Source organism: Glandiceps talaboti, chromosome 15, assembly GCF_964340395.1.
Source record: "Glandiceps talaboti chromosome 15, keGlaTala1.1, whole genome shotgun sequence".
Classification (NCBI taxonomy): domain Eukaryota; kingdom Metazoa; phylum Hemichordata; class Enteropneusta; family Spengelidae; genus Glandiceps; species Glandiceps talaboti.
The window spans coordinates 18,556,792-18,583,235 of record NC_135563.1 but is presented as its reverse complement, the minus strand read 5'-3'; the positions used below and the strand labels follow the sequence as shown (position 1 = coordinate 18,583,235).

Sequence of the window (26,444 nt, the reverse complement as noted above, 5' to 3'; positions counted from 1 at the left end):
TGATTCTGATATAGACTGTTGCCATAGTTTTTTTGCATAATGGAGTGGGGTGGGGGTATGTATGCGAAATTACCACATCAAGTTGTTTATGTACAATATCTAAATTCTGGGATCTAAATACCTGCTAGACTGACAGATCAGCTGTTGTGGGCGTGGTCTAATCTCCCTTTCCCCAAACATTAGGGCAGGCTGATAAACCTGGACTGATGACGATGACGTCATTACTGTCTTAATACCTGGTTGGAGCACAGGTACCATGCTACAACAAATACAAATAAGTAAAAAATAAAGACACAAATATTCATGAGTTTTTTATTTATTTTGTTTGTTTGTTTGTTTGTTCCTGGGCTCCTATGGTTGGAGTTCTTTCAATGGCAAGGGACCGTTAAATATGCTTCAGTATGTAGAATACTACATGTACTTCATGATACCCAAGGAATTTTACTCCCCAAAAATCGTTTCAACTCAACTCATGTTCCTTCCATCATTCCTGCTACAATCTTGTATTCAATGAAGACAGCCGACTAAAAGTTATAAAAAATTAAGTATTTCAAAACACCCTATTTATTTCTCTAAAGCTTTACACTTCCTGGAATATTAATTTCAAATCACTATATATATATATATATATATATAACTCGGTGAGTATCAATCTGCTAAGACAGTGCTCTATACCGCAGTGGCAGAGCGTAATAGTATATATATATGTATATATATATATATATATATATATATATATATATATATATATATATATATATATATATATATATATATATATATATATATCTTGTTATATATTATTATATATCTACATAGATAAATAGATAGATAGATATAAATATTAAGACATTGCTGATTTATTGTAGCATAATATAAAATTTAGTGCAATAAAATTAGATGACACAAATACCTTTGATACATTAGTAAACACCAGATTGATTATGTTTACATACAGAAAGTAGTTAAAATTGTTTACTTGTTTACAGTGAAATACCTATCTAATTTGCATAGTTGTTTGATAGGTAAGCGGCTAATTTGCATAGTTACCTGATACTTCAAAAGTTGAAATGGTCAATACAAATAGTGAAATATTTTATAAACCAACATTCCACCAAAAAATGTGTTCAAAAATTGTGTAATGACTGGAGAAAAGAGTATGTGCTTTTTTAAAAACAAATGAATTTATTTGCTTTTTGCATCATGATTGGATTTGCATTTTGCATAATAAATAGTGAAAATACCGATTTTATTTCTAACTATACATCAACGTACACAGTGATACATATAAAAATTATGCAACCAAATATTCAATAACTTTAAAAAACATCTCCCTTCCTTTGGTGCCCAGGTGGACAAATTTTTTGTCTGAGACTTAGTATATGTAGGGTCATTTGAATTGGTCACTAAAACTAGTCGGCTTTGTAAGCGCCCTCGTGTGGTAGAGAGATAACAAATAACAAATTGCTCACAAATAATCAATCTCAGCCAGGCAGTTGCAAACACATACAGTCTGTTGTTCTTCATAAACACCATTTTTGTAATTACATAAAATTTCACTTTGCTTCGAATTATAGTTTCTTATAAAAAGGTTGTCTGGCAGAGCTATAGAAAAAGTTGGTCCTGAACAAATGTATCATCCTATCTAACCCTTATGATGTTGTTGCTAAGACAACACTAACATCACAGCCTGGGATTAGAAATTAGGCCTTTAAGAATTATAAACCTTGGACTTGATAAAATAACTTCACAGATAAAACACACAAAAACACAAAAATTAAAGTGTACCACTGAAAGGTAGCCGAAATATACAGTAATTATAAAACAGAATGAAAATTCAAACTGAGAACAGATTAAATGAAGGAATGACAATAATACTGTCTTCAAGGTAGCCTAGTGTAGAAGCTTTGACTATTAAAACTGTTCAATACACTTTACACGCATGAGGTTGCAGGTTCAAGTGAGAAGTCAGGATTTGCTCCCTCTAGTGTTAAATTACAGTTTTTATCATTCTATATCAAGTAAGGGTTTGTGTCTCCATGCAGAAATGTTGTGCTTGCTTCCTTCCTTCTGTGGAGATTCATGGTTTGTGCATCCAAGTTTGAAGTTCGTTATACCGCCCTCCTGTGTCAAGTTCTACTTCCCTCCCTCCTGTGGAGAGCCAGCATTTCCTTCCTCCTGTAGAAAGTTAATGTTTACTCCCTCTTGCACCAACCAGGAGTTACTGCATGTAAAGTAATGGTTTCCTTTCTCCTGTGTTAAGTCATCGTGCCCTCTCACATGTTAAAGTCATTGTGCCCTCTCACATGTGGAAATTCAGAGTTTTCTCCCTCAAGGGTCATATGGTTTCCTTCCTCCAGAATAAAGTTGGGGTGTTCTACCTCCTCTTTTATGTTCAGGTTTCTTCCCTGGAGGGTCAAGTTAAGGGGTCCTCCCTCCAGAATTAGGTGATGGTTTTGTTCCTCCAAAGTAAAGTTAAGGGGTCTTCCATTCTGAGCTAAGCTTGGGTTTCCTCCTTGAAAGGTCAAGTTAGGTGGTCCTTCCACCAGAATTGGGTTTGGAGTTCCTACCTCCAGAATTAAATCAGGAGGGTCTTCCTTCAAAGCAAAGTTAGGGTGTCCTCCCTTCAGAGTTAAATGTGGGGTTCTTCCCTCAAATACTAAGTTAGGGGGTTCTTCCATAGTTAAGCCTGGGTTTTCTCCTTCAAGGATTAAGTTAGGGGGTCCTCCATCAAGGATTAAGTTAGGAGGCTCTCCTTCCAATATAAAGTTAGCAATTCCTTCTCCTTGTGTTACCTCTGGGTTTCCTTCCTCTAACTCCGTGTCAAACTTTTCATGAGCAACATACATTTCATTGTTGTGTCGTCTCTTTACATGAGTACGCATGTTACCTTTTAAACTGAAGCCTTTGCAACAAAACTCACATGAATATGGCTTTGCACCAGTGTGAACTTTCATGTGATTTCGCAGATTGCAAGTTTGACTGAACCTCTTGCCACATTCTTGACACATGTATGGCTTTTCCTTTGTGTGAACCCTCGTATGGGATTTCAGACTACCAGTTAGTGCAAAACATTTCCCACACTCTTCACATTTATATGGCTTTTCTTTTGTGTGAATTCTCATGTGGATTCCAATGTAGCAGCTTTGACTAAACTGTTTTCCACAAACTCGACATGCATATGGTTTTTCATTAGTGTGGACCCTCATATGGAGTTGCAGTTGAGCTTTATTCCTGAAATACTTCCCACAATCTTCACATAAAAACGGTCTTTCATCCGTGTGGGTTTTGAAATGGTATTTCAGAGAGCTGATGTGATTATAACTTTTCCCACACTCTTCACATGAATATGGTTTCAAATTTGTGTGGATTCTCATATGGGAGTTTAGGTTGCTACTTTGAGCAAATTTCTTGCCACACACTTTACAATAAAATGGCATTTCATCTGTATGGCGCCTTAGATGCACATTCAAAGTGCTTTTATCATTAAAACAACTTCCACACTCATTGCATGAATATGGCCTTTCATTTGTGTGGATCCTTACATGGATCTTCAGATTATCTTTCCTTAGGAATCTCTTATCACAAATTTGACACACATGTGGTTTTTCATTGGTGTGAGTTAGCATGTGATTCTTACATATAGTGGCTTGATTAAATGTTTTATCACACATTTTACATGCATATGGTCTTTCCTGGGTATGTATCCTCATGTGTGTTATCAGATTACATTTATAGTTAAACCGTTTGCCACACTCCTTACACAAATGTGTTTTTTCGTTACTGTGAACTTTCATGTGTCGTTTCAAAGCGGTAGCTTGGGTAAATTTTTTGCCACATTCGCTACATTCATAAAGTTGTTCACCAGTGTGAAGTCTGTTGTGTGTTTTTAGAGTTCTCTTCAAACTAAAACTTTTCCCACATGTCTTGCATAAATATGGCTTCTTTCTCTTAGCAGTAGTAGTGTGAATGAAATCCTGTTGACACGCTGTATCATCACTGTCACAAAAACGATCCATACACTGGTTTGCATCATATCTCTCTTCTATTGTTGGACTTTCAGAGTCAAAGTTTTCACTACCTATTTCAGATGGTGCACTTGCTGAATTATTTTCAGCATGGTTTCTCGGCATAGTTTGCGGTTCAGTACAATCATAGCCAGAACTACCTGTAGTCCAAGTCACATAATGATGTGTTAAGATAGTGTTTCTTCCATCCTTTGTCAAGTCATTGTTTGTCTCGTCCGGTGGAAATTTAGTGCTTGTTTCCTCTTGGTTTGTGTGTTCAAGTGTGATGTCAGGATTTGCTCCCTCTAGAGTTAAGTCATGGTGCCCTCTCACCTGTTGAAATTCAGGGTTTTCTCCCTCAAGGGTTGTAGGGTTTCCTTCTTCCAGAATAAAGGTTGGGTTTCCTACCTCCTCTTTTATGTCCCCCTTAGGGGTTGAGGTAGTGGGTCCTTCCTCCAGAATTGAGTTCGGGTGTTGTACCTCCAGAGTAAAATCAGGGGGTTCTTCCTTCACAGTAAAGTTAGCGAGTCCTCCCTTCAGAGTTAAACCTGGGTTTCCTCCCCCAAATACTAAGTTAGGGAGTCCTTCCTCCACTGAAAAGTCTTGCTTTCCTCCTTGAAGGGTTAAGTTAAGGGGTCCTTCTTCCAATATAGAGTAAGTGCTTCCTCCTCCTTGTATTAACTCACCATTTCCTCCTTCCTCCAACTCCTCATCGTATTCCTGTTTCACTATAATTTCCTGTTTGATATTTGCTTCCATCACAACATGTCCATTGAGCCAAAGACAATTGATAATCACAGATATATCTGTAGTAGAAAAATAAACAACATTTAGACTAGTTAGAGATTTGCACCACTGGAATGGTTAGAGATTTGGAATGGTGAGAGATTTGTACCATTGGAATGGTCAGAGATGTGTAGCATTGGAATGGTCAGAGATTTGCACCATTGGAATGGTCAGAGATTTGCATCATTGGAATGGTCAGAGATTTGCACCATTGGAATGGTCAGAGATTTGCACCATTGGAATGGTCAAAGATGTGTACCAAACTGTAGCATGATTTATAATATTTTCAAGTACTGTGATATGACACACTTTGTTTGTAAAAGAGTTAAAAGTTATCCAATCACTGAAGAATTAAATTTCAACCATAATCTTTTGTGTGACAGCTAGTTTATGACGTAACTGTCACTTCTGACATTTTGACGTATTGTTGTTCAGTCTTTGTTTTATAATCTAACTTACACAACTATATATATAATAATCATAAGTTCTAATTTGACTTAAAATTTAGGAGATAAAAACAGTTGTCCTCAAGACATATAAAAAAGTTGGTCCCAAATAAAAGAATGATTCTATGGACTCCACTCATGAGGCATTAATGCTAAGGACGTGGGATTGAAAAACTGGCCTTTACGCGCTACACAAAACCAAAACTTATATTATACTAGAATAACAGTTACCCCTTTGTTGTACAAGAAAGTGATTTTTTGAAACACTGCCCTCTATGGCATGATCAGAATAATTATATAATATCACTGATGGCAAGACAACAAGAATGTTTCTGACCAAAAATTATTGTTTGTTGCAGAAATTTGGAACCTTTGATAAATCAAATGGTTTATAGGATCCTTAAAAAAACTTGAGAGGTCAAATTGACTTCAGTCAAATTTTCACTGACTTACCGTCATCACTAAGTGTGTTATTTTCAAATCTATCCAGTAATACATCAGTTGCTGCTTGAATGTCAAGTTCACTTTGCTTTTTTCTCCACATTTTTTTCTTCTTTTAAGAATTTAACAGCCTTGGAAATAAAACATTTAAATATCACTGGAACATTATTTCAAAACTGAGCAATTTTGAACTATGACTTTAAAAATTTATCGAGACAAGTTGCCTTCCAAATAATGTTGTTATCTTTGTAACGTACACTGGCAGTTGGCTGTTACTAAGGGTCTGGTCATGGTGGCTACAAGTACACTGGCAGGTGGCTGTTGCTAAGGGCCTGGGTCATGGTGGCTACAAGTACACTGGGGGGGGGGGGAGATGGCCATATTGATTTTGATTGGGGTGTACAAAATTCATTTGCTGTAGGATTAATTCATGTTTGAAAGAATGGGGAGGGGAATTTTGTCATTGTTATAGCCACTCCTTCCCCTCCTACCACTACTCTCCTATGTGAGTAACCCCCCCCCCTCCTGCCTACCCACTACATGATGTCCTTTAACATTAGCAACAACAACCGTTGCCATGCAGCACATCATCCTCTTGATAGACAGACTGTGATTCAACAAAACTGACATGACATGCCCCTCACCATTTATCTCCTTGTTTTACAATGTAATACCAATACCAATACCTACTACTACTACTAGTAGCACAACTGTGGAAGAAAATCAATGAACACGTTCATGGTGATTATTCCTACTTGCAGACGGAGTAAGTCGGAACTCAAATCTGACATTGTCCCTTTCTCTCCCCATAGACCCTACACTTTCGTGTAAAGAGGACAATGTGAGTGTCAGTAATATTTAGTAAACCGATCCGCGATCGATCGTCCAGTCCCGGGTATCCGTCTGCAAGAGTCTCGCGACACGTGTAGCGTCTATATAGTACACCGTGGTGGTGCAGAATTGGACAGGTTGAACCATGCTTTAGTAGACGTACAATAAATACTGTCAACAAATAAACGCTTACCTGAGGCTGATTACAACCTCTAATTTTGCATATCTCAAGTTTTCACCCGAAATACACGGCATGCGTTTCCGTTGTTACTGTTTTGCGCATGTGCGATTCCATTTTGAGCAACCTTTGAACTACAAACATGTACATGCACATATGCACATGCGATATTTGTATCGTCGCTAAGATTTCTTACCTACCCCTGCACCATCTATATCTATTACGAGCTTGTCTGATGAAGTTTTGATTTTTTTTTTACCCTATTCATATTTGGTTAAAAAGTATAACCACAGTACTAATGTATTCAAGGTATTTTAAGTATGAACAATGCATATACCAAATGTACAAAGCTAAAAATACAACCAGTACAACCACTGCTAGTATTAGTAAGTACAGACATCAAAAATAGAATGCAATGACAGTACAGGTGTACAAAGACCCGAAAAATTTGGGTGGCCCAATCAGAAATTTCAAGTTTGCCATTAAGTATTTATAATTTATCTTTGTATTTATTTTGTTTTCTTATCTGATGTGTACATTTTGTTTTCTTTCTGTTCTCTGGCAAGAAAATGTTATTACAACTCATTATTATTTTTCCAGGACACACTGTGTCCATTTTTGCATCAAGACAACATTTTTCCATATGCCACAACAATATTTCTCACTTACATGTAATCACTTTACATGTAACCTACTTGAAAGTATGGAGTGTCGAGTTTATAGCAAGTTAAGTACATGTAAGTATTCTCTACTATCAATCCCTTCCACGAGCGGCTTGGATGCATCCGCGTCGGGCGAACATCTTTAATATCGCCATCTACGGTTGCTATTATATAACATTTTGTTTTTCTATTATTTTTTCTTTGGATATGTTTGTAGTTATAAAAGGGGGGGGGGGGTAGTAAAATGTCTAGATCTTTCTTTGACTTTGTTGGCATGTCTGTGTATGTATGTGTAATATGTGTATGTGTAGTTTGGAGCTACCTTTATCAATGTCTGTATACATGTGCCTGTACACGTTAAGCTTACTACATATGTTTTCCTTGGTGTGTGTTTACGATTTTATATGTTAGTTTTACAAACCCCAAAACGATGAAAAGCCCCCCCCCAAAAAAAAAAGAAAAAAAAGAAAAGAAAAGAAAAAAAAAATCAAATCAAATTTCAAAATAAACAAAATACCGCCAATGGCGTTGTAGCACAACTGTAGTTTTTAAAAATGTTTATACATATGCTAGTCTATGCTAACAATAGGTGTTTATTTGCTGAATAACTATCCAGTTGCCTATCCAACCATGTTGCTATCTTTACGATAAATGCTATCATTTGGCTGTTGCTATGGGCGTGGTCATGTTGTTAGATATATTTGCATACATTTGTGTATGTTTTTGTTCACTTGTGTATGAATTCCTGATATTGTCTTTGCAATATACGTGATCATTTGGCTGTTGCTATGGGTGTGGTCTTGTTGCTAGGAAAATTTACATACATTTTTTGAATGTTTATTCAATTGTCTATTAAACCCTGTTGTTATCTTTGTGAAATACACCACTGTTTGGCTGTTGCTATGGGCGTGGTCATGGTTACTAGGGTATTTGCATACATTTTTTAAATGTTAATTCATCTGTCTTTCTATTCCTGTTGTTATCTTTGCAATATACGTGATTATTTGGCTGTTGTTATGGGCGTGGTCTTGTTGCTATGCAAATTTACATACATTTTTTGGATGTTTATTCAATTATCTATTAAACCCTGTTGTTATCTTTGTGAAATACACCACCGTTTGGTTGTTGCTATGGGCGTGGTCATGGTTGCTAGGGTATTTGCATACATTTTTTGAATGTTTACTCACTTGCTTACCAGATGATGTTGTTATTTGACCAAAATATACTGCCATTTGGTTGTTGCTAAGGGCGTGGTCATGGTCGCTAGGGCCAATTTTGTCAAAATGTTTTTAAGAAAATCTGCAGAATAACAGTTTCAGAAACATCTCGCCAAGTTTCAGACTAATTGACCAAGTACTTTTTGAGATATAAGTTTTTGACCAAAAATGAACATTTTTACACCTAATTTGCATATCACTCATGGAATCATGGTAAGCTTAATATTTCTTCGTCCATACATCCCTAGATATATTCCCATTAAATTTCAGCCCAATCTGCTCAGTAGTTTTAGAATTATAGATTTTTAACCAAAAAGAGACATTTTTAGCCCTAATTTGCATATCACTGATGGAATCATCCCGTCATGAACAAATCTTACTTTACACCACCTTAAGAATGTTCCCACCAAATTTCGCACCAATCTGCCCAGTAGTTTCTGAGTTTAAGCTTTTTGACCAAAAATCACATTTTTTGACCCAAATCACACACCTGTGATGCGATCATTTTGATTTGAACAATTTCCCAACTAGACACCCAAAGTAATGGACCCACCAAATATTGTGGCAATCGGTTCAGCGGTTTTTGACTTTAAGTTGTTTACACACACACACACATCCACACACACACACACACACACACACACAGACAGACAGACGCCGGGCGATCCCTATAGCACTACTGAACAAGTTCAGTTGTGCTAAAAACCAACGTTACAATGATTACAACTAGTAGGCAATGATATTTCCCCCCAGAAATTACATGATTTGATTATATTCTTCAGATAATATTCACATGTTTGCTTTCTTCTAGGTCTCAAGAAGAGATTTAATCAAATATATAAACCCATTTACAAGTTTACAAGTCGAGTGTAATTATTGTAGGCAAAGACGACATAAAGTACATCATCGTCCCCTAGTCTGTGAGATACGACAACGACGACGACGACGACGACGACGACGACGACGACGACGACGACAACAACAACAACAACAACAACAACAACAACAACAACAACAACAACAACACGACGTATGTTACCAGTCCGACATTGTTCCTTGGTCGTACAATACAATTGTTTGGGACACCTGGGTTCTTTGTGGCAACGGCAAACACAGCCGGGGGAGAGACAGTCCTTTGTGAGCACCATACCGGGTACCTCTCCTTGCGAGGTATCCGGTATGATGTTATCCTATAGCCTATAAACCTGTTATTAACGCAATATTTCAGTTTCATCCATATACTTCAAAGCTATATACGTAAATCCTTTTACACAACATTTTGGAACCGATCCTCATTGCATGGTTCTCTTCTAATACGGGCCACCACACCAGAACAGGAAACGGATGAAACCTGGTGGAACTTCGGCGCACAAGTGATTACGTATACACTGTAATGGAAAGTTCCAATCAAACACATTTGCACTTTTAAGATAGCTTTTCTTTGACTATTTTTTTATGACTGCAGAACGTTGTAGGGGAGAACGGAAAAACACTCTGGCCCGCGGGAATGTAATCAACAATCATTGGGGTATGTCGAGAGAAAGTGAAACATTTCCGATGGAGACACCTAGTTGATCATTTGGAAAGATCTAGAGAAATCGAAACACTTCAAGCCAAAAAACTTGATCAATGATATAATCATACGTTGGAAATGCCCCATAGGCTGTAATGGTTGAAGAAGGGGATACACGTTTGGTTGCTATGGCAACAGAGTTTCTGCATTAGGATTCGTGGCAGTCATTCATTTATCTTAAATTCAAAAAGAACGTATCCAAGCTCCAGCCTATTAAAAGATTCAGTCCTTGTTTCCGCTTATGTAATATGCTCAACTCGTGGGTAGCGAGCGACTGGAACATTGAGACTGTTACAAACTCTTGTCAGACATATCAGGAAGGCTTAATTCATTGTATTTCAGTTGTCTACTGTACTTGTCCTTTGTGGCCTCTTCAGAATATACACTCCGGTTATCAGGTAAAATATTAGGTAATTCTAGGTGTAGCATAGTATGGTTCTTGCCTTCTCCTTTATCAGATTTTAATCCAAATGAAGTAATTGTTATGCATTGCATAATTACGTCTACTTCATCTCTTTCTTTCAGACAAGGAAATGAATGACTGATTGAGAGAGAGAGAGAGACACACACACACACACACACAGAGACAGAGAGAGACAGAGAGACAGAGAGAGATGTACAAGTAGAACAAGGAGGATTAATGAAAGATAGAAAACTATGGTGCTGGCCACAGATTTGAAAACTGTGAAATTCAGAAATAACTAAGACACAAACTGGCAAATATACTGAATGCATTGTTTTAATATAACATTTTCAAGGAACATGAGTTGGAGAATACGTCATTGAGAAAAAACAATACAGAACTAGAGAAATGAAAAATGAAATAAAAAACAAAAGAGCATCCCTGACAGTACAATAAATCTATTTTTTACTGCAATCAGCACACTGGCATTACAATATACAGAAAACATTGCAACATTTACTATCCAAAAATGCAATGATAAAAGGGTATAGGTCAAAAGGTGCTGAAGTGCATTTTACATGCCGAGCAGAAAAAAAAAACTTTCTATAACTAAACTTACTACACTGGTAGGTGGGGAAAGTTTAAAAGACTATCTTGATTATAAAAATTTGTAAAATATCTATATTTGTGTGACCTTCTTGTATGTGACATGAATAATGATTTAATAAGGACAGTAATGATTTGTCTACAACTTACTAGAGCTTTGGCAAGAGGATGTATCTCTAAATATTTGATATACTAGTATGGCTGTCATGGATTATGATAGAAATTCAGAAAATTGATGAATGTCCAGGTGCTCTATATTAGCTATGATGCTGGTGTGGGTGGAGTGTATAAGAGTAAAGCAAAACAATACTTCGAGATAATTAGATTACCCTTTGATACACTGTACCACTTAGTACTAAATTATATAAACTTTGTGTCACTTTGTAGCATATTGTATTACTTTGTAACTCATTTAAATTGACATTTGGTTAAATTTGTATATCACCACATCATGTTGAAATAAGCATCAAATGATATAACTTTCAAGTGCATCAATTACCAAGTACTACACTTTTACACTTGTAGCACTTTGTACAACATTCCCCTACATTGTATCACTTTGTGATACATTGTATCACTTTCTCAATACATTGTATCACTTTGTGATACATTGTAGTTCTTTTGTAATACACTGTATCACTTGGTGAGGTTTAATTAATTAAACACTATGCATTCAGTCAGTGTTCAAACAAGGTCATTCGTTTGTTTCTATAACAAAGTCTGGTCTTTTCAAAGATTTCAAAAGTGATACTGCAGTTTTTTGGCAAGAAGTCAATCTTAGATATCTGAATTTCTAATGATAGGAAATTATTCGCATTCTTTTAATAAGTTTTCAGTTTTGTTGACAACATTTTGGGATAATTAAGATGACAGAGACTCAAAGTTTTTTAAAAACATAATAAAAATAGTGAATGCAAGCTGTCACTTACTGATTGATTTTTAGAAAAAAAATGTTTTCTTTCAAAAGGGTTGTATTCATGTGAACTAAAACACTTCAAAGCTATCAAATGTACAATAACTTTGCTAGGTTGTTGCTAGGTCTCAAATATAAAAGGAAATATGATGTATATTCTTTCATTTCCATGGAAACAATCTTTTACCCTTCCCTCCAGAGTTGATGCAACACTTTTGGCAGCCATTTGAAATTTTATGTGTATAAACTACAGACTACTTTTATCTGATTTGTGTTCATGAATCATGAAGAAATTGGTTCATAATTTTCCAGTTATTCTTTAGAGTTTGATATTTTCTTTAAGAATAATGATAATACATCTCTCTTTTTTAACCCTGCAGTTTTCTTTTTTGAAAAAATCAACTGAATTATGTGTAACAAATATAACAAATACACATGCATAAGCAAGAAAGACACTGTCATAGACAGCAAACTATACATAGAAACCTGCATGCTGAAGGGAACATACCAAAATGAACATACCGAAACGAACATCGAACATACCGAAATGAACATAACCGAAATGAACATACCGAAATGGGAAATACCGAAATGAACATACCAAACTGAACATACCAAAATGGCTATGGATATGTTGAAAATAAACATATATTGAAACAGGTTCAGTACTTTGGAAAATAACATTTATGTTGAAACTGGGATGTTGAAACAAGCAAGGTAAAATTAACACCGAAATTGACAGGTTGAAATGGAAGTATAGACGAGAGTTATTAAAACATGAACACATTGAACATGATTGAACCTGGTACGATAAAGATAAACTGATTTCACTATGATCTTTAGAGTCATAATTCTGTCAAAAGTTAAGACCAGTCATGGAAATGAGAGTCTTGAAGTGGGATATTTATTCCATGGCAAATGAGCTCAGTAACCTTTAGTTCTGCAGATTTGCCCTCAGCTGACCTTTGAAAATGATTACAATCTTGTTCTATTTCATCACATATTTCATGCTTTAAGGTAACTTCTAAAAAACGCTCATAAAGAGAAAATGCTCTTGGTGATTTCAAATGAACATTTTCTGACAATGTATGGGTACAAAAAAAAAATCATCTCAAAACCTGAGGCTTGTAATTTCTTTCCTTAGTGCTATGACAGCCATGTCTGCATTGGTTGCATCAAGATTGAGTACTTTGAAACTATTTCACTACAATGTTACTACTTTTTTTTAAATATCTCTTTTTAAAGTGCATTGTTGTTGATATCATCCCTAAAACAGAAATAAATCTTCTGTTACTTTAACATTGGTCACTGTTATAAAAAAAAATGTTTGATAAGGATACTTTGTATTGCACATAGTTTGAATTATTGGTTGATTTTAGCACGTACTACACCAAAAGAAAATATAATATGAATGAGAAATGGCTCTTCTTGCCTGTTCATTTCAAAGTAAAATCACTTTCTCAGAAACGATTATTGAGAGTTGGCAGTGCAAAATCTGGACATTGAAAAGGCAAGTGTTAAAAAAATACCAATTGGCCTGGAATACCTAAAGGTGGGCATTGAAAACTAGCAATTTTCTGTAAATTTTGAGCAGTGCGCCCTCTACGGCTTCTATACATCTATGTACGTGCGCCCTCTATAGTTCAACTACCAAAATTCAAGGTAACAGATAAGCAAAATGTAACTTTTTTTCTGGCAAGAAATACACAAAAGTTTACAAAAATAATCTCCATAGAAGAGGACAAGATATGGCAGGTCATATCAATGCAAAAATTGACATAAGTACGTAACGTAGCCATCCAACTCATACAAGAAAATATTCAAGAATGTTTCAAAGTGGATAAATATGATGAAGTAAAATATACAATACATATAGTGAAGAATATAGTACATAGTTTTTTTTTTACTCTTAAAAAGTCTCTTTTTTTAAGTAGATGATAAAGAAGTAGGATGCTTACCATTCTTTGTATCCATATGTGTAAAATGTGCTTTTAGCAAAAAACTGACACATACTCCTAATACTTACTTAATATTCTAGTCAAGTGGGAAAAGCCAATCTTTCTTTCATCTTTGAATTTATAATACTCTGTTGCCTAGGTGTTTGCAACAGGTCAAGGGTCAACTTGAACTCTGTTGGCGAGGAGATTTCAACAGGTCAGGGGTCAACTTGAATTCTGTTGCTAGGAGAGCTCAACAGGTCAAGGGTCAACTTGAACTCTGTTGGCGAGGAGATTTCAACAGGTTAGGGGTCAAGATGAACTGTTACACTTCTCTTCTCTTCTTTACAGTAATGATGAATTTTTTAAACTGCCCATTGCATTTTGATAAAGTTTGGGTAGTTAAATAAGTTTTTATTCCCTTACTTAAGTACATAAAGCATTGTTGGTCCTGTCGTTGTCAAAGTTATGAGCATTTCAGAAATAAATGATGTATTAAAATGACCATCAATGATGACATTTCAATCTCTCCAGTCTTTTTGTCTATTAAAACTTTTTCAAGCAATATCAAAACATCAAACTAAAAAAAAAAAGACATTTTTTTTTTTCATCATCGAAAGAGCTGTGTAAGAACAGAGACTTTTGTTTGATATGAATTATAATGGTGACTCTTTGAGGACAAGGCTCCCAGTATTTGGCAAATGTCCAGCAGTTTTTAAAAAAGTGTTGAAACAACAGAGAGTAGAATGATGACGTCAAATTGTCTCAGATTTGTTGACTATTTTTTTTGTTTCTTTTTATAACACTACAGAGATACAGACGATTACATCACAACACAATGGACACAAAAAACATTGTATGTCTTGTAACAGACCCACAATTGAAAGTGCTTTGAGAAAATAGGAGATGAAGACATCCTTTCGTGAAATTTTTAAAAGCTTTGTCCTAATTTTCATGAAAATTTCCCTTCTGTGGTCCTATAATATACACGTCAAGTGATAACACTAACAGTCATTTGTTAGCATAACTTATTTTTGACAATTTTTTTTTGTCTTTTTTCAAAATTGTATCTACCCTTCTTGTTCGTTCCCTCAATGGATTCAGACTTCTAGTCCTGGAAATCTTGTTACACTATTGGCAAATTTGGAGTAATTATTTAATACTTTTGTTTGTTGTGTGTGTTGACTCAGATTTCCCCATAAACAGTCCCTATTTTTGATAACATGAGGTGTCTCCTAGGAAACGGTCCTCTTCACCCTGTTGAGTCCTGCTGCTATGGTTACATCTCCTGTTGATGACTTCTTTTACTTTGGAGGGCTATCTAGAACATGGCTGTGATAGCTTTGTGCAGTGGGCAAAGCGAAGGGTCCTCCCATAGCACCTGCAAATGAGGGTGGGGAAACTATACCACTCCCTGGATAGAAAAAAGAAAAAGAGAAAAAGAGAAAAAAAGAATTTGGTTAGTCAATATATCAGTTTTCACTGGTTGACACTTTGGGGTGAAAAATAAATGTTGTGTTAGTCCCTCACATTTTATTCTGTGTAATCAAAATTCTACACAGTCTAACATTATAAGTAAGTTTTAAATAATTCTTCGATGGTACTAGGACACGGTACAGCAAAGATTCCTCAGGTCATTTCATAATTCAAGACTGGGATTGTTTGTAGAGACAAACGTTAGATTGAAGATAGTCATAAAAATTGACAAAATGTCAGGGAAGACATGGTCATATGTAAATATAAAGGCCACGACTCGGATTTTACATGGATGACAGATGCCTCATTTACATACAAATCTCTGGAGGAAAGATCTGACAAACAATGACTAACGTCTTGACATGCACGTCTTGATGTATTGGATGTGTGTTTTATAAATGAAGATGACTCGGAAACAAAAAAAATTGAAATAAGAGAAATAAAATTTCAACATCATGCTGCTACCGGAGTCTCACATGAAAAAAAAAAAAAGCAACGGTTTGAACATTTTTAAGAACGCACAGAAAATTCACAAATCCACCAGAAGAAAGAAAATGGGAAAATCAACAAAAAAAACGAAAAGAAAAAATTATGTCAACATACTGCAAGGTGTGAGCCTGAGTTGAGCTAGGAGGTTACCATGGTAACATGCATCGCCCACCCACCTGACAAGTTTGTCCTACAAGATTCATTGGTCGAGGAAGCTCCTGCAGGGGGTGGGCTGGACTGAGGGCGGACCACAGGCGCAAACGCACTCTTCTGTTTAACGGCAGATATCATGTTTGCGGGCGAGAAGGAGAAAATTCCAGGGGTGCTGATATGGCTGGATGGTGCCGAAGTGTTCAAGCTGCTAGCATTTGGGGGCATTGTCGGTGAGGAAGGGACCACTGTAAAGGTGGGACAGAAAAACAGAAGAGTGCGTGTTGGTGTGAAAGTGAGATGAAAATAGAACCAAACGAAAAAAAAGACGGTGCTTTCATCATTTGACAACATTTTTACAAGGATGGAAGGAAGGAACTGCATTTTGCACTTTGAACTTTACATGCGAATTCAACGTTTGCAGATTTTCATACCAAATACTGGAAAATAGTGTCTCCCTCCTTCCATTTGCAACAATGTTGCAAATATTATGCTGACCAATCAGAATTGGACTTGAGAAAACAACCTGCAGAGTCATACACGACAAAAAAAAATGAAAAGCGCTAGGGGGCAGGCAACACTTAGGTCAGTGAGGAGTCTGTTTTGTACTCACTTCACACAAGTCAGACCACTGGGGGCATCATCGGTGAAGAAGTTATCACACCTAGAGATATCGGCGGAGATCAAAAGAACTCGTGTTAGTCCTCCCCCTGTTATAATTTACAGCAATCCTCAAATACCGCCCCCTAGCACCACTCGTCAAAAAAACCAAACCTTTAAATACTGTGTTCAAAAATACTATGATTTAATGCATGCAGGATTTCAGTTAGAAGTCTAAGTTCGACATCGTAATGGTGAATTTTCTCACGTATTTTTTTAAAAAGTCTCATAAAAACCATTTGTCTTTACAGGATTTTGCTGTACGATAAAAAACCAGTCTTGAAATCAAAATGATCTGAGTACACACCAAAGAACATTTAGAATCACAGAATCACATGAAAAAGTCAGAGAGAAAATGTACACAGTTCTGTAACTTTATGTCATCTGGGAAAAGACCTCTCTACACTTATGGTTGGAGCATTTTCACACATTGGTTTTTGTTGTTACTGTAATTAAGACAAGTCTCTGAGGAGAGTACTGAGGTAATTAAGACAGTTGTCAATTTCTTACACACTTTACAAAGCTGGCAATTCAATACAAGTCACAGAAATATCCGAAAAAATAGGTCCCCACGAGGTCACAGGTCACACTGTTTATTCAATACTGCCAGGTGCACTACATTTCATTTTTAATCCCCATTTCTATTTGAAACAGATTTAGATCAAATTCTTCTCTTTTTTTCATTTTCAGTTAGCGTATTACTGCGGCCGTTCACCAATCCTTTCAGTTGAGGCATAGAAGACTCACCCTGCCAATTGTCCTTCACAACAAACCAAATCTCTTAGCCTTTCTCTGTATCTATTATGCACTGACTGAATTGGAGGTGTTTCCTCTTTGTCTACAACCACATCAATGTCTTAAACAGAAATTGAGTCGGACCCCTGACTTATAGAAATTAACTCAAGAGGCGGCGAATGTGCGTAAACAAAACCAGAAACAGACCAAAGGGCAGAAAAACTCATACCAAAGTCAACAAAACTAATCATAATATGAATAGAAAGTATAATAAAATGGCAGTCAGATTAGCTGAGCAGTGTACTCTTAACACCACATGATACTAACAACACTGACTCAGAAAAAGAAAATGGAAACAAAGAAGTCAAGAGATTGGCAAGATTAAACAGCAATAAAAAGGGACTTAGAGCAATGAAAGCTAAGTCTGAATGCAAGTTACACCAACAAGACGGGCCGAGTTCCATAATACTACAATCACTGCACAAATCAGGAATTGAAAGAGAGCCTGATCCGGTCTTAGGACCGTCGTACCAAGCAATAGAATTTGAACACCATCTTTTTGCAACTTTATCATACCTCAGACACTGGTTGTCTGAGATGTTTCATAATAGCCACGATCACTGCACAAATCAGGAATTGAAAGAAAGCCTGATCCGGTCTCAGACTCATCGTACCAATTGGCAAGCAATAGGACTTTTACACCATTTTGTTTTGACTTTATCATACCTCAGACACAGCAGACGCCTTGAGTAATACATAACATGAAGATAAAGATCTCTCTTCCCCTTCTTAAAAAAGTAACTTTAGAATTTCTGTAAGTTTGGAAGAAAATTAGCAACGGCTGAATCATCTGAAGATATACAAAGCATTTTAAATCTGTTGCATGAGAAATGTTGATACAACAGTAAATTGCCATTTTGAATTATTTTTCAAAATGTAGGAAAATATACGAACATTTTAAAATGAATTTCATTAATCAAACAAATTCAGACTTAAATAACTTTGACTTATCGAATCCTCACAAAAGTGGCAAAATGGAAAAAAAAAGACGATTTAGATTATGTTAGGAATGATACTGACCCATTGAAATTTAAAAACTTTCAGAAAATTTAACAAACCAAAGAGTTTCTGTTACTTCAAAAATCTGAAATTGCTGACTTCTGATAAAAAAAATTCAATGTTTCTGTCACCACTAGTAAAATAAACACAGAACCATTTTGTTTTCCTGACCTTTGTCTTTAAAAAAGCAGACACGCAGACATAAAAATGTATCAGTCACTCAAAAAGAGATTTTGTATTTGTCAGGGTTTCATACTACAGATAATAAAGATTGTGGAATCTGTTCTCTTTCTGTGTCACTGAGACAAAACAGGAAAATTTGGATAAAATTTAGAGTTCTCTTGGGTGCAATTTTCAAGTATTGATTTGACTGCTTTTTCTGTAACCTCAAGGTTTGTATGAATCATGAAGAAATCCTGTCATTGGTCATTACAAAAAAAACACAGAAGTTCTGACATTGAAAAATGGAGTAAGACTAGTGGATTTCTTGTACAGCCAGTTCACATCAGACACTCTAAAACCTGTCAGAATCGAGTAGTATGCGTGACATCCCGCTACTATTGTCTATTGCATGTTTATCCGCGTCCCGAGACCTGTCGTTAAAACAGGATTAGCACTCAATCCCCAGTCTTACATCCTCTATTACGGCGCATGATATACATCATATTAAAAACAATGCTGCTGCCCTATTACCCCCCCAAAAAACACAAAATTATGACTTGCACTTATTTTTTGATGGCGAATTTCTTGAAATAGTCTTAGAATCTAACAAACATAATCATCGTTTGTGTCAATGTCCGCAAACACATGAACACCCACACTGTGTCGTTTGTCTCTGATATCGTTTGTCTCTGATAAGGTCAATCAACTAGATAACAGTACTTACACTGCAACATAAAATATACACTAAATTGTCAAATTACCGACAAACTTCAATTAGAAGTTTAATTACAGACGAATCTCTTCCGATAGAAATTGGAAGAACACATAAAAACTTATGCTAAAATTTGGCTGTGAAATCAAAAGTAGAAAATGCTCAAATTGAAAATTTTTGAAGTGTTGGGTGAAAGTTATTTGCAGAACAAGAAATGGCGAAATGTTTTATTAGTGGATATATTTTATGATAGACAAGTTTGAACCTTAGCAAGAGAGAGCACATTACGATGTTTATTATTCTGAAAATTACACCATGGAGTGCAGCCTAACACCAAATTTAGTCAATTTCAATATTCTTAGAACAGGAAAATTAACAAAATGAACAAATTATTTAAAACTTCAATTTTATAGAGTGCGCTAGCTAAAGTGCATTTTCCAGGAATAACGATTTAAAAAAATCTTTTGTTTTAGATACTACAGACTTTCAGGAAATGTAACTCGATCTTTCCTCTTAGAGTACTTTGAACCTCGTCCTCAGAAATTGTGAAACAAAAGAACCTTGGGAGATACAGACAGACAGGGTATCAGTCCATACAAAGCCTATCCGTCAACTTAAGAAGACCTTCTTACCACTGCTTGAAGCTGTATACATAAAAAAATTATAAAAACAAGGAACTATGGGTAACTTGGCTGTAGTTCTAACTTTCCATAAAATCTTAATTTTGTTGGCAGCTTGTGGCAACATAAATCAAACTTCAAAAATGTTCAGATTGTTTGTAGATTTCAGATTTGCTTTTTCAAACTTTTTTTTTACACGAGAATTTAAAAAAAAAAAGAAACATCCATTTGATATTTTTAGCTGTTTTTAAGTTGATCCAATTTTTTGAAAGTACTATAGTTGAGCGGTACATCAATGATTGTTCGACAACTGCTGCTTGAATTTATAGCATATGACCAGATTAGTACAAGATGGTCTATATAGTTTAGGTTAGAGGGGGGTCAAGGAATTGAATAAATTACCAAGGATGCAGCTTGCAAATTATTGGAATCATCAATCACTGTGTTGACCTTGTCAAACATCCACGGAAATCAGGTGAAAAATTGTATTGTCTCTTCACATTCTCTTATCTTGAATTCCTGTTACAGAATATATCAATCTAATAACACAATGATTGTCCTCATCAGACAGAATCTGACCCAAAACTTCTCGTTTCCTGAACATTTCTCCTCCCCCCAACCAAGATTAGATAAGATTTCAAAGTGAGTAATTTGATATTTTTGTACTAGTATAGAACTTGATCTCAGCAAATCTGACTTAAACTGGTTTATAAGAATATTAAAAATTCTAGTCTAACCAACCCACCAACCTACCTATAGTTTGGAATATCAAAGAGTACCTGCTGGCTTCACACCTGCTATCTCAACATGATTTCTCACAGTAAGAAAGCCTGCCCCCTAGAGTTTTCTTGTCTGTCATGACTTCCACTTACAGCATCATGTGAAGTGGCACTTGAACTAATGGAGGACCGCCAATTGACCAAGTTAATTGTAATATCAACCGTACGTTGACATCCCAAGACAAATCACTTGAACTAAGCATTGGCCCCAGTTGGAACTTTGTCAAAATATTATGCAATCGAGGTCTGTGCAACAACTCATGCAGAACGCCAACTTTGTACACCTGTCAAAGAAAGTCGACAACCTGACAGTCGCCTCTGGATATGTACATAATATATGAAGTTGTGTCTAATGACTTTTGTTTCAATGCTATTCACAGTAAACTCACCACAACTATTTTCACAAGAGTGACCGGATTGCAATCATGTTTTATACCTTGTTGTCTCGGAGGATGGGGGAAGTGACATAGATGTCAGAGTATTTATTGCAAAGCTGTGACAATTTTCTGACAAGTGTTCTATGGGACTACTCTGACTCTGGCTAATCTCTGTAAACAAGAGGCAGATTGAACGTAAAAACTGTCTTTCTAAGCTGAGTAGTAAGACCACGGGCCTAGTGTAACTTTAACAATGATTTGCACACAAAGACTTTCTAAGTTATTAGCACCCTGAGACATTTTACATCACAAAATAGGAGGAATTTTTGTCAGTTGAACTATTATATCCTAAGTAAGAACGACGGCAGAAAACAAATACAGTAACACCAATGTTGCATACAAAATGACCTGTGCTAATTCAACTTAATCTCACCAGATTTTGTCCTTAAGTTGTGAAACAAAAAGTCGGCTTTCAGATGAACTTTTCAAGTTAAGATTGAGATAGACGTAATCTGGAAGCCAACACAGTACTTAGGTTTTTTAATCTCCACTGTAGGGACATACCAGAAAACTCTCACAAATTATTCATACTATGCAATATCCTATGCAGGAGTTAATCCAACAAAATCACAACTGACTCTTCTTTCCATTACTATTCTATTTTGTGGGGATTAGCCTGTCGCATGTCGTCCATGACAGAGACGAATAGGATGCCTATAAGATCTAACTAGCCCTTTGTGACTCTACCTCAGAATGATAGACCCTCTTGTTTGTTCTAACTCCCAAAACAACTGTTAACACAACCGTATCAATACAGTTGTACAGAGCTAGGATTAGTAAATATAGATGGCCTGGGAATGAAGCGATAAGAACGACGCAAAACAACAATAACTATGTACGCTTACATTACATCGGTAATTTGTCCCCACGGTGACATGGTCTTAGTACTATACATCCAATCACCATCACAGCTACTACAGGTTTACCTTTCTCTTGATTTGTCCCAAGACAACAACACATAAATTTCAAACAATGGATTAGTGAGGATTTTGTTACAAAATAAGTCATTTTCGATGAAAGCTGGTTAACTCCTGTACTCAACTCTATTTTTAACAAATGTTTCCCAAAGAGAACAAAAAAAAATCCTGGTTTTACAAAAATAAATCATTTTGTATTGTTTTTTGTCCACCTTTCACAAATGTACTTTCACCAAACATTTTCTGCAGATGATGAAAATCTGTATTTAATGTTAATAAGATATTTTGTGTTAACCATTATATTATAAGACATCAATAAATCTAGAGATTTTCAAAACTAAAAGAAAAATCCCTTTTTCGTGCCACATAGAAGCTGTGAAAGCTTGCAACATAACATCATTTTCAAAACTTCTTTCAGCAGAAGACAAAAAAAGTAGACAACCTACGCCATGGAAGACTTAAAAACCAACATCAACTAAATTTTTTACAAACGTTTCCGAAACAAAATAAAAAATATTCTTTTACTTATAAATGAATAAGTCTGATGATAGTTACTTGTCGTCAATGTCTCAGTTTTTTAAAATACTTTGGTCCGGAGATCATACAAGAAAACAATTCCATTTTTCATGAGCACAGCTGTTGTAGCGTCAACTTCGTGACATTTTCCGAGTATCTGAGAATAAGAACTGCCCTTGGAACCCCCAAATACAGATTATACAGGATCTTATGTGATTTAGCAAATCTTCTAAAATTTGTAATGAAAACATCTTCTGTGTTACTAGAGATACATTGCTTCAAACCATCATGATACAGATTATGCCGTCTCCCGCAAGATCAGAAATTTTCTTTATCATTAATAATTAATTCTCTTTACCTTATGCAATCATCTGGAGAATCCAAAACCATACCTTCTACCTTACTAAGTCTGTTTCATATTTCCAAATGAAAGGATTGTAGGGCGTACAAATCTACAAATTGGATTGTATTTCGAATCAAACCGTTGCCATTTTGAAATCTAACTACATACTCCAGCCTTCTTATTTAATGCTCTCAGCAAATAATACACAGGATTAAAAAAAAAAAATTCATCTTAAAATAATTTTCATGAATTTGCTCACCCCTCTTAGGCATGATCTCATCATGGCTACAAAGCAAGGGAAGACAAATACTGAGGAGACTTTGAGTACAAATATATCAAAAGTGACTGATTTCTAGAGATACCATTTTTGTTGATAATTTGTTAGTATCTAGTTAAACATTTGTCTAAAAATTCATCAAAAAATATGACAAAATTCAAATATCTGTCTCGCTACGTAGTGAAACAACACTCCTCGGGTATCTATTTTGTTTATGAGTTTGAAACTTACTCAAAATTCGCTAAAAAGTAAGAATTTCTGTTCAGTTATTTTTAGCGGGAAAGTATTGGATGCAGACTAGAGTTGAAAAGTGATCAATTCAACAATGTAGTTATTACAGAGGGGCATTTCAGCAAGCTTTACGTTAACAACTAATTGTAAAGTCTAATATCATTCATAGTCCATTCTAATCTACATCAAAGTAAGATAATTTCAATGGAGCTAGTGAAATTACAACACTTGTTACAAATGTGCCACTTCCCATAAGCCCCAAAATCTCAAATATCTTATTGTTTGGTACGACCTGTAATTTGATAGTGATTCAGAAAGCGCTTATGCTCTAATTATCAGCATATCTGACCTAAAATAGAAACGCAAAAATTCACCAAATGCTTGCAAGATATAGATACATCTAAACCAGATAGCAGCAACTGATTATCCATTAGCATTGTCATGGTAACAACTATTTTCTTCTCTCTAAATTTTTTAAATGAAATTTCAATGCCAAAGTGAAATAAAACAAATTGCATAAACAAAATGTGACGATACAAAGTAGATTTATTGGTCTTGACAGTCAGTTCACTTAGTACATCAGTCGTACTTTTTTTCATTATGACAAAAATTTCCATTAAGAGAAAGGTCACAATACTGGAAATGCAAAAATTTGTGAAAAAATATGCATCTAGAAAGATCCAAAACTGAATTTTACATTGAAGTTTTGAGAACCAAACCAAGAAAAATATATAAGTATGATATTTGAACTTAGAAAGAGGATATATCATCATAAATTCATGGTTCAGGGCCAACCTTGTCATGATCCATGTTACAGGGCCATCACAACCAATTTTGAAACAGTTCTGTCTGCAAGCATTGAATATAGTACCGGAAATGAATCACTGAAGACTAACTTGTATATGTAAGCATGCAATCAAGATGGTGGCCATTGTTTCCCTTTCTCAATTTGTGCAACTTTTTAATAATAATCTGACCTAATATTCTCAGTCACTTAAATAACAGCTTAAGTGTTCTTTTTTTCAAGATTACTTAGAAGTCCAAAATTGTTTCAAAATGATTTCTGATCATAACATCAGCTGGTCTGCTTTGATGATAGAACCTATATACTGAAAAGTCTTACTTTATTTTGACAACGTTTTTACTCCTGATATGGTTTACTTAGCTTTCGTAGTCATCAAACCCCTTTCATGACCATCAGACACATTCATATTCCTTTACAACACACACACACACACACACACAACACACACACACACACACACACACAACACATGCATGCATGTACACACAACACATGCACACACACTTTACAAATGAGCTGTCATGATTCATCCCAAATGTTCACTCAGACAGCGATCATAGCTCAGATCACTCTATATTGGTGTCCTTGTACGATTTCTGGTAACATTGTAAGGATGTGTATTGGTTTCACTTTTGCCTGGAGAAGACGGATTAGAATCAAGTATCGCTGAATTTTTGATAACATAACACAATTCACTCTCTGACAAAGGACTGCCTTACACAATTTGTACAAATCTATATTTGCACACTACAAGGATGGCGATAAGGATTTGATCGTTGAAATTTAAACAATTGGCACACGTACCCAATGTTTTTTAAAAAGACAATTTGAAGTCATTGTTGCTTTTTTGTGTGTATGTATGTGTCCTGATGTCGAGTCACAGTTACACTTGAAGTTGTTATGGTTATGGTGTAAAGATGCCAAGAGACTTACTTGAGCTACCATTTAGAAAACTTGGTGATGATGGAACTGGCATATTAGAAAGAGTGCCGTTGCCGTAGCCATTGACAGAGCTGGTAGGATACGATCCGTTGCTACTATGTGGAGTTGAAACACCTGATGAGTAACCCCTTGGAGACATACTGTTACTTTGAACTCTGGAAAAACCTGCAGAATTGTACAGAGAAATGGAGTGGTTAAAGTCAACACACAAATCTAGATAAGTGAAATTAACTAAAAAACCCTAAAACTGAATTGACAAAGTTTACTTTGAAAAACAAGAGGGGATAGTGTCAGAGTCTGATGCATGCAAATACGACATAGAAGAAATGTCAAGTTGTTTTGACAAAATGCTAAAATACCACCTTACTACTGTTGTTAGTATGACTTGTGTTTAGTTGACATTTACATTGTTATCTAAATGTACTTTTTTGACATGTCCACCCCTGCTTTCAAAGTCTTCTGGTCAATCCCTTTTGTTTCCAATGTCTCAGGATTAGTCCAATGTTAGAAATTAGGGGGTTAAATTTACAACAAATAGCACTAGTTTTATACACTGACTGATACTTTTATAAGAACTACAACACACATTTCTTAGCACAAAAGATACAAGTTGTTAGATAACCGTCATAGCTTGGTACTCATATAGTATCTATGTGCTATCTAGACAACTATATCTACAAGAGGTATCTAAATGGCAAGCCAAAGTGAGCAATGGACTTCATTAGGCATGCAAGAACCAGTATCGATACACTTTCATTTCCATGCTGTGTATGTTTATTTATTTGAATTTTTTGAGAATATGTGAAATATAACATAAATTTTTATTTCACCATGACAAACATAATATACAAACAGAAAATGTAACGTAGCCTAGTGTTGAATGTCCAAAATATTTTTTTTTCCATTTTTTTTCTCTCTCAATGAATCTAGTTTTTCAAGTAAGATTTTGGCAACTTTCATTCATATCAATATGTGCTTCACAAATTGACAACAGGTAACCTTTATAAATTGTCAACACAGTACTGTTGTAAAACTGTCAGGCAATATGTTTGATCACCATGCACAATTTTTTTTCCAAAAAAACAAATTTCAAAAATGTTTTCACTGTCTATAAAGTTTGTGACTTATTACAAG

General features: G+C 35.5%; 1 protein-coding gene and 1 long non-coding RNA gene across 2 annotated transcripts in view; both read right to left on the bottom strand.

The window, feature by feature from the left end:
• Positions 1-221: 221 nt before the first annotated feature.
• LOC144446289 (uncharacterized) lies at positions 222-6,758 on the bottom strand. The gene is made up of 4 exons (XR_013481959.1): positions 6,705-6,758; positions 5,693-5,811; positions 4,694-4,813; positions 222-259 (listed from the first exon to the last, which is right to left on the bottom strand). It is a non-coding gene; the product is annotated as an uncharacterized LOC144446289 (long non-coding RNA).
• An 8,211-nt stretch (positions 6,759-14,969) lies between these two features.
• The window catches only part of LOC144446123 (transcription factor COE3-like), a 96,306-nt gene continuing 84,831 nt past the window's right edge, over positions 14,970-26,444 (bottom strand). The window contains exons 12-14 of the mRNA XM_078135833.1: positions 25,302-25,475; positions 16,142-16,363; positions 14,970-15,414 (exon numbers count right to left, since the gene is read on the bottom strand). Of these exons, the coding sequence (XP_077991959.1) occupies positions 15,305-15,414; positions 16,142-16,363; positions 25,302-25,475 (506 nt within the window). The 3' untranslated portion in view covers positions 14,970-15,304. The remainder of the gene's footprint in view (positions 15,415-16,141; positions 16,364-25,301; positions 25,476-26,444) is intronic.